Source organism: Cherax quadricarinatus, chromosome 35 (genome assembly GCF_038502225.1).
Source record: "Cherax quadricarinatus isolate ZL_2023a chromosome 35, ASM3850222v1, whole genome shotgun sequence".
NCBI lineage: Eukaryota > Metazoa > Arthropoda > Malacostraca > Decapoda > Parastacidae > Cherax > Cherax quadricarinatus.
The window spans coordinates 23,753,352-23,762,875 of record NC_091326.1 but is presented as its reverse complement, the minus strand read 5'-3'; the positions used below and the strand labels follow the sequence as shown (position 1 = coordinate 23,762,875).

Below are 9,524 nucleotides of genomic sequence, written 5' to 3'. Positions count from 1 at the left end.
TCTCTCGCCTGGACCCATCCTGGATAGATCTGTCATTTCAGCAGAGCCTTCAACATAGGAGGGATGTGGGTGGCCTTACTGTTATGTACAAGGCCAATATTGTCAAAATACCACACTTGGATCCACTTCGAGGACAGCGTGAAACAAGCTTTTATGCCACAAGACGGGCAGAAAGCAGCAACTTCACTCTGGCTGTACCCTTCTCCAGAACATCACTCCATCTGAGATCATACATACCCAGGATGACTCGTGTATGGAACACATTCGTACAGCATAATGATGTCAACGAGATAACGTCAGTTGATCAAATGAAAATGCTGGCCCACAGATGGCTCCAACTTCATCCTGTTCCCTACTTGTATGTCTCATAACAATAAAAATGCTTTCAAATGAGCTGATGTAGGTAACAGCTCTTAGCTTGCCAATAAAGTTAGGAATCCTTAACCTGTAAATAGCTTGTCAATAAAGCTAGGGATCCTTAACCTTGTCAAACCCTGTGTAAAAAAAAAAAAAAAAAAAAAAAAAAAAAAAAAAAAAAAAAACAAAGAAAGAGAGAAAGAGAAAGAGAGAAAGAGAGAGAAAGAGAAAGAAAGAGAAAGAGAGAAAAAGAGAAAAAGAGAGAAAGAGAGAAAGAGAGAAAGAGAGAAAGAGAAAGAGAAAGAGAGAGAGAGAGAGAGAGAGAGAGAGAGAGAGAGAGAGAGAGAGAGAGAGAGAGAGAGAGAGAGAGAGAGAGAGTGAGAGAGTGAGAGAGAGAGAGAGAGAGAGAATAAGAGTTATGTAAATAAGCAGACAAATGCATCTGGTTTTGGTTTATACACATAACATCTCATATTAAAGTAAATTTATTCTACTGTGGGGTGTATTTATTATGTTTACATGTTACGTAGCATGTTTTATATAATTTTGAAAAAATATCATAAAAGGATTAATGAAAATGTTTACATTAACGTAATATTCGACATTAAATGCACCTCAGAGAATTATTATAGCATATTATTATTTTATTATTTTAAAGGTAGTAGGTTGGTAGACAGCAACCACCCAGGGAGGTACTACCGTCCTGCCAAGTGAGTGTAAAACGAAGCCTGTAATTGTTTTACATGATGGTAGGATTGCTGATGTCTTTTGTCTGTCTCATAAATATGCAAGATTACAGGCATGTCTTGCTACTTCTACTTACACTTAGGTCACACTATACATACATGTACACATTTATTTATACACACTCATCTGAGTTTTCTTTTGATTTTATCTTAATAGTTCTTAGTCTTATTAATTTTCCTTTTATATCCATGGGGAAGTGGAATAAGAATCTTTCCTCCGTAAGCCATGCGTGTTGTAAAAGTCAACTAAAATGCCAGGAACAATGGGCTAGTAACCCCTTTTCCTGTAAAGATTACTAAAAAGAATAAGAAGAAGAAAATTGTCAAAGTGGGAAGTCTGAATGTGCGTGGATGTTGTGCAGATGATAAGAAAGAGATGATTGTGGATGTTATGAATGAGAAGAAGCTGGATGTCCTGGCTTTAAGTGAAACAAAGCTGAAGGGGGTGGGAGAGTTTCAGTGGAGAGGAATAAATGGGATTAGGTCAGGGGTTTCAAATAGAGTTAGAGCTAAAGAAGGAGTAGCAATAATGTTGAAGGACAAGCTATGGCAGGAAAAGAGGGACTATAAATGTATTAATTCAAGGATTATGTGGAGTAAAATAAAGATTGGATGTGAAAAGTGGGTTATAATAAGCGTGTATGCACCTGGAGAAGAGAGAAGTGTAGAGGAGAGAGAGAGATTTTGGGAAATGTTGAGTGAATGCGTGGGGAGTTTTGAATCAAGTGTGAGAGTAATGGTGGTTGGGGATTTCAATGCTAAAGTGGGTAAAAATGTTATGGAAGGAGTAGTAGGTAAATTTGGGGTGCCAGGGGTAAATGTAAATGGGGAGCCTTTAATTGAGCTATGTGTAGAAAGAAATTTGGTAATAAGTAATACATATTTTATGAAAAAGAGGATAAATAAATATACAAGGTATGATGTAGCACGTAATGAAAGTAGTTTATTAGATTATGTATTGGTGGATAAAAGGTTGATGGGTAGGCTCCAGGATGTACATGTTTATAGAGGGGCAACTGATATATCGGATCATTATTTAGTTGTAGCTACAGTTAGAGTAAGAGGTAGATGGGAAAAGAGGAAGGTGGCAACAACAAGTAAGAGGGAGGTGAAAGTGTATAAACTAAGGGAGGAGGAAGTTCGGGTGAGATATAAGCAACTATTGGCAGAAAGGTGGGCTAGTGCAAAGATGAGTAGTGGGGGGGTTGAAGAGGGTTGGAATAGTTTTAAAAATGCAGTATTAGAATGTGGGGCAGAAGTTTGTGGTTATAGGAGGGTGGGGGCAGGAGGAAAGAGGAGTGATTGGTGGAATGATGAAGTAAAGGGTGTGATAAAAGAGAAAAAGGTAGCTTATGAGAGGTTTTTACAAAGCAGAAGTGTTATAAGAAGAGCAGAGTATATGGAGAGTAAAAGAAAGGTAAAGAGAGTGGTGAGAGAGTGCAAAAGGAGAGCAGATGATAGAGTGGGAGAGGCACTGTCAAGAAATTTTAATGAAAATAAGAAAAAATTTTGGAGTGAGTTAAACAAGTTAAGAAAGCCTAGGGAAAATATGGACTTGTCAGTTAAAAACAGAGTAGGGGAGTTAGTAGATGGGGAGATGGAGGTATTTGGTAGATGGCGAGAATATTTTGAGGAACTTTTAAATGTTAAGGAAGAAACAGAGGCAGTAATTTCATGCACTGGTCAGGGAGGTATACCATCTTTTAGGAGTGAAGAAGAGCAGAATGTAAGTGTGGGGGAGGTACGTGAGGCATTACGTAAAATGAAAGGGGGTAAAGCAGCTGGAACTGATGGGATCATGACAGAAATGTTAAAAGCAGGGGGGGATATAGTGTTGGAGTGGTTGGTACTTTTGTTTAATAAATGTATGAAAGAGGGGAAGGTACCTAGGGATTGGCAGAGAGCATGTATAGTCCCTTTATATAAAGGGAAAGGGGACAAAAGAGACTGTAAAAATTATAGAGGAATAAGCTTACTGAGTATACCAGGAAAAGTGTACGGTAGGGTTATAAATGAAAGAATTAGAGGTAAGAGAGAATGTAGGATTGCGGATGAGCAAGGAGGTTTTAGAGTGGGTAGGGGATGTTTAGATCAGGTGTTTACATTGAAGCATATATGTGAACAGTATTTAGATAAAGATAGGGAAGTTTTTATTGCATTTATGGATTTAGAAAAGGCATATGATAGAGTGGATAGAGGAGCAATGTGGCAGATGTTGCAAGTATATGGAATAGGTGGTAAGTTATTAAATGCTGTAAAGAGTTTTTATGAGGATAGTGAGGCTCAGCTTAGGGTGTGTAGAAGAGAGGGAGACTACTTCCCGGTAAAAGTAGGTCTTAGACAGGGATGTGTAATGTCACCATGGTTGTTTAATATATTTATAGATGGGGTTGTAAAGGAAGTAAATGCTAGGGTGTTTGGGAGAGGGGTGGGATTAAATTATGGGGAATCAAATTCAAAATGGGAATTGACACAGTTACTTTTTGCTGATGATACTGTGCTTATGGGAGATTCTAAAGAAAAATTGCAAAGGTTAGTGGATGAGTTTGGGAATGTGTGTAAAGGTAGAAAGTTGAAAGTGAACATAGAAAAGAGTAAGGTGATGAGGGTGTCAAATGATTTAGATAAAGAAAAATTGGATATCAAATTGGGGAGGAGGAGTATGGAAGAAGTGAATGTTTTCAGATACTTGGGAGTTGACGTGTCGGCGGATGGATTTATGAAGGATGAGGTTAATCATAGAATTGATGAGGGAAAAAAGGTGAGTGGTGCGTTGAGGTATATGTGGAGTCAAAAAACGTTATCTATGGAGGCAAAGAAGGGAATGTATGAAAGTATAGTAGTACCAACACTCTTATATGGGTGTGAAGCTTGGGTGGTAAATGCAGCAGCGAGGAGACGGTTGGAGGCAGTGGAGATGTCCTGTTTAAGGGCAATGTGTGGTGTAAATATTATGCAGAAAATTCGGAGTGTGGAAATTAGGAGAAGGTGTGGAGTTAATAAAAGTATTAGTCAGAGGGCAGAAGAGGGGTTGTTGAGGTGGTTTGGTCATTTAGAGAGAATGGATCAAAGTAGAATGACATGGAAAGCATATAAATCTATAGGGGAAGGAAGGCGGGGTAGGGGTCGTCCTCGAAAGGGTTGGAGAGAGGGGGTAAAGGAGGTTTTGTGGGTAAGGGGCTTGGACTTCCAGCAAGCGTGCGTGAGCGTGTTAGATAGGAGTGAATGGAGACGAATGGTACTTGGGACCTGACGATCTGTTGGAGTGTGAGCAGGGTAATATTTAGTGAAGGGATTCAGGGAAACCGGTTATTTTCATATAGTCGGACTTGAGTCCTGGAAATGGGAAGTACAGTGCCTGCACTTTAAAGGAGGGGTTTGGGATATTGGCAGTTTGGAGGGATATGTTGTGTATCTTTATATGTGTATGCTTCTAGACTGTTGTATTCTAAGCACCTCTGCAAAAACAGTGATAATGTGCGAGTGTGGTGAAAGTGTTGAATGATGATGAAAGTATTTTCTTTTTGGGGATTTTCTTTCTTTTTTGGGTCACCCTGCCTCGGTGGGAGACGGCCGACTTGTTGAAAAAAAAAAAAAAAAATTATTATTATTATTATTATTATTATTATTATTAATATGGCATCAAGACTAATAAGACAGTCTTAGTGATTTTTATGTATAATTGCATGCCAGCACATTGTGTAAGTTTATTTAGGTACAGGTACACAAAAGTATATTTATCAGAGTATGGGTATATAAAACAGTCTAGGTAGTAGGTTGGTAATCAGCAACCGCCCAGGGAGGTACCACTGTTCTGTCAAGCGAGTGTAAAACACAAACCTGTAATTGTTTTACATGATGGTAGGTTTGCTGGTGTCTTTTTTTTCTGTCTCATAAACATGCAAGATTTCAGGTATGTCTTGCTACTTCTACTTACATTTAGGTCACACTACACATGCATGTACAAGCATTTATATACACACACCCCTCTGCGTTTTCTTCTATTTTCTTACTAGTTCTTCTTCTTGTTTATTTCCTCTTATCTCCATGGGAAAGTGGAACAGAATTCTTCTTCCATTAAGCCATGTGTCATAAGAGGCGACTAAAATGCCAGGAGTGAGGGGTTAGTGATGCCTTCTCCTGTATACATTACTGAAGTTACAAAGAGAAACTTTTGTTTTTTTCTTTTTGGGCCACTCTGCCTCGGTAGGATACAGCCAATTTGCTGAAAGAATATATAAAACATGAAATAACTTTAAAACACTCAAAATTTTGGAAGGCTTCCCGACATAATGGAGAGAAGCAGTGCTCACGAAGCTCATGGAAAATATAAACAAACCAGGTGGGGTGTGGTAACTGTATTAGAAAGTCAGGTGGGGGGAGATGTATAGAAAGCTTTGGTCATAATTTGAAATGTCCATATTAGCAGAATGCCATAAAGTGGGGCCCTAGTGTATTTTCTATATTATAAACTGTGGCATACCTGAAAATAAAATTGCCTGCATGTGGCAAAATTTAAAGTACACAGGTTAAGGGTTAATCTACATCCATGTTGTCTGCTCAACTAAATATTCCCTTCCTTTAAAAAGGCAGTCTAATGGAGAATGATTACAGACATTTGAAATTACAGTGAGAACCTAATTTACAGGTGAGAAACTAAAAGAAGAGAGAAAAAAAGGCATAAAAGCATAAAAAAACTCTGAGAAGAAAAAACAAGTAGTTTGGACAATAAAAAATCTTCAATAGGTCTAATGAGAACCACAGCAGTACTTCTATTATATGAGGAATAGTCAAATAAATTGGAATTAATGAGCAAATGAATATACAAGTTTAGGAGAGGTGCATCAATAAAGGCATTTATACAGGGCAGATATGTCAGCAAGAGTACATGTATGGTAAGTGTCAGTAAAGTGTATGGAAAGTGTCAGTAAAGTGTAGGAAAGGTGTGTCAATGAGCATACCTGTTTAAGACAGGTGTATCAATGTTGATACATGTATAGAACAGTTATCTCAACAAGAGTACAAGTATAGCAAAGGTGTTTCAATAAGGGTACATGTTTAGAGGTAGGTGAATCAGTGAACGTATGCATAATGAGAATACATGTATGGGAGAGGTGTGTCAACAAGAGACTATGAAATATGCTTGGAGCTTCAGCTCTAGCCATCCTGGCACATCACAACAGCATACAGTGATTGGCACTTGTCTGTGAGTGTACCAAAATGATTTCTCTATATACAAAAATGCTTAATTTGTTATTATTTAAGACATAAACTTGCAACAACAATAGTAGTTTTTTGTTATACATAATTTTCATATTAAAAATCCCCAGTAATACAAACTCAGCACTGAAATACTGCAGCTATTTTGGCGATGAGATGATGTCATCATGGAGATAGTATGTGGCACAATATACAAGATGTTATCATAATGGTATTAGATGAATGAAAAATGGTCTAGGATTATGTTCAGTTAGAACAGCAGAGAAAGTTTATATCAAACATTACATTATATAACAAATGTTTTATTCCACTGCATTACTTTAAGAAAATATGCAGCTCATCTTACTTTGGCACCAACACCAGGGAGACGCATGAGCTGTGAATGACACTCATAATAGGGAAGTGATCTGAGCGAGTGAAGCCATGAGTCACCACCTTCCTCCATGATCATTTGTGCTGACTTGTGAATATATTTGGCTCTGGAAACAATAATACTGTATTTATAAATTACTTCAGCAGCATTGCATAAAAAATTTGAACTCTCTACTCTTATTTTTATACTTGTACTCTTTGCAAAAATATATCATAAAATGATAAATATACAAATCTGTTTTATACCACAAATGATATTTCCTACAGAGAGGATGCCCCAAATAGGTAGTAGGTTGGTAGACAGCAACCACCCAGGGAAGTACTACCGTCCTGCCAGATGACTGTGAAACAGAAACCTGTAACTGTTTTGCATGATGGTAGGATTGCTGGTTTTCTTTTTCTGTCTCATAAACACGCTAGATAACAGGGATATCTTGCTACTCCTACTTACACTTTGGTCACACTTCACAGACACGCACATATATATATATATACATACATCTAGGTTTTTCTCCTTTTTCTAAATAGCTCTTGTTCCTCTTTATTTCTTCTATTGTCCATGGGGAAGTGGAAAAGAATCTTTCCTCCGTAAGCCATGCGTGTCGTATGAGGCGACTAAAATGCCGGGAGCAATGGGCTAGTAACCCCTTCTCCTGTAGACATTTACTAAAAAAGAGAAGAAAAACTTTATAAAACTGGGATGCTTAAATGTGCGTGGATGTAGTGTGGATGACAAGAAACAGATGATTGCTGATGTTATGAATGAAAAGAAGTTGGATGTCCTGGCCCTAAGCGAAACAAAGCTGAAGGGGGTAGGGGAGTTTCGGTGGGGGGAAATAAATGGGATTAAATCTGGAGTATCTGAGAGAGTTAGAGCAAAGGAAGGGGTAGCAGTAATGTTGAATGATCAGTTATGGAAGGAGAAAAGAGAATATGAATGTGTAAATTCAAGAATTATGTGGATTAAAGTAAAGGTTGGATGCGAGAAGTGGGTCATAATAAGCGTGTATGCACCTGGAGAAGAGAGGAATGCAGAGGAGAGAGAGAGATTTTGGGAGATGTTAAGTGAATGTATAGGAGCCTTTGAACCAAGTGAGAGAGTAATTGTGGTAGGGGACCTGAATGCTAAAGTAGGAGAAACATTTAAAAGTTCCTCAAAATATTCTCGCCATCTACCTAATACCTCCCTCTCCCCATCTACTAACTCCCCTACTCTGTTTTTAATGGACAAATCCATACTTTCCCTAGGCTTTCTTAACTTGTTTAACTCACTCCAAAATTTTTTCTTATTTTCATTAAAATTTCTTGACAGTGCCTCTCCCACTCTTTCATCTGCTCTCCTTTTGCACTCTCTCACCACTCTCTTCACCTTTCTTTTACTCTCCATATACTCTGCTCTTCTTATAACACTTCTGCTTCTATTGTTGTATTTTAATTATTTATGCACTGTATATAATGTATACATGGTAGTGATATGTATTGTAAATTTTACATCACATACAGTGTCATATGTTACTATTATCTTTATGTATTGTCGACACAGTGGAATGGGAGAATACCACTGGTAGTGTCATCCTGGCAGAATGTTGTGTAACCTATACCCTAAGTAAAGAGAAACAACTCTGGAATGTGTGTAATACGTATCCAGCTGGCTGGCCGGGTCTGTGGTTGGCCGGGTGGGTGGGTGGCCGGATGGGTGGGTTTCCGGATGGGTGGGTGGCCGGATGGGTGGGTGGCCGGATGGGTGGCTGGATGGGTGGGTGGGTGGTTGGGTGGCTGGATGGGTAGCTGGATGGGTGGCTGGATGGGTGGCTGGATGGGTGGGTGGGTAGTTGGCTGACTGGCTGACCAAATGTGGCTGTCTCTTTGTATCTCTCTCTCTGTATCTCTGTATCTCTCTCTCTCTCTCTCTCTCTCTCTCTCTCTCTCTCTCTCACTGGTACACGTAAGTCAAGTTATCATACATATTATAAATTACCTAGGATAACCCCAAAAATCCAGACAAAGTGCTATACAGTGGATCTGTGCTCCAGTGCCCTAAATTAATAATAATATTAATAATCATTATTATTACAATAATGCATATGTACTAATATTAATATTATTATTATTAAGCTATAATATAATAATCGTGTCCACTCATTACTTACCTTAAAATATCTGTAGTTTTAATGTAGAGTGAGAGGTGAGTAAACAAGATTAAATGAATAAATGAGAGAGAGAATGAGAATGTAGAATGTTCACGAGTTATGTAAACAAATGTTGTTATTGTTACCAGCCCGGACATGAACGGTTCCTGTTCACTGTCAAGCCGACCAGAAAAACATCTCATATTTGTTAATTTATATGTTATGTAGCATGTTTATTATATAATTTTGAAAAAAAAATCATAGATGGATTAAGCAAAATGTCTATATTAACATTTTATACACATTTAATGAGCCTCAGTGATTATTATTGTTATTATCATTATTAATATGGCGTCTTCAAGACCAAGTACACTCTTAGTGAGTGGCTCTGAGACAGACAAGCAGACAAAGACAGACACAGAGGTAGACAGAAAGACAGACAAACAGGTAGACAGACACACAGGTAGACACAGACAGACACAGGTAGACATAAAGCCAGACACAGGTAGACAAAGACACACACAGGTAGACAGAAAGACACACGGGTAGACAAAGACAGACACAGGTAGACAGAAAGACACACAGGTAGACAGAAAGACACACAGGTAGACAGAAAGACAGACACACAGGTAGACAGAAAGACAGACACACAGGTAGACAAAGACACACAGGTAGACAGAAAGACAGACACACTAGTAGA

The 9,524-nt window shown here is 38.3% G+C and overlaps 1 protein-coding gene across 4 annotated transcripts in view; it reads right to left on the bottom strand.

Annotated features, from left to right (window-relative positions):
- Positions 1-9,524, bottom strand: part of Ogg1 (8-oxoguanine DNA glycosylase) — an 82,270-nt gene that overhangs the window by 33,689 nt on the left and 39,057 nt on the right. For all 4 annotated transcript variants that reach the window (XM_070091469.1, XM_070091471.1, XM_070091472.1 and 1 more), the window contains one exon: positions 6,670-6,802. In XM_070091469.1, coding sequence (XP_069947570.1) covers positions 6,670-6,802 — 133 coding nt within the window. The remainder of the gene's footprint in view (positions 1-6,669; positions 6,803-9,524) is intronic.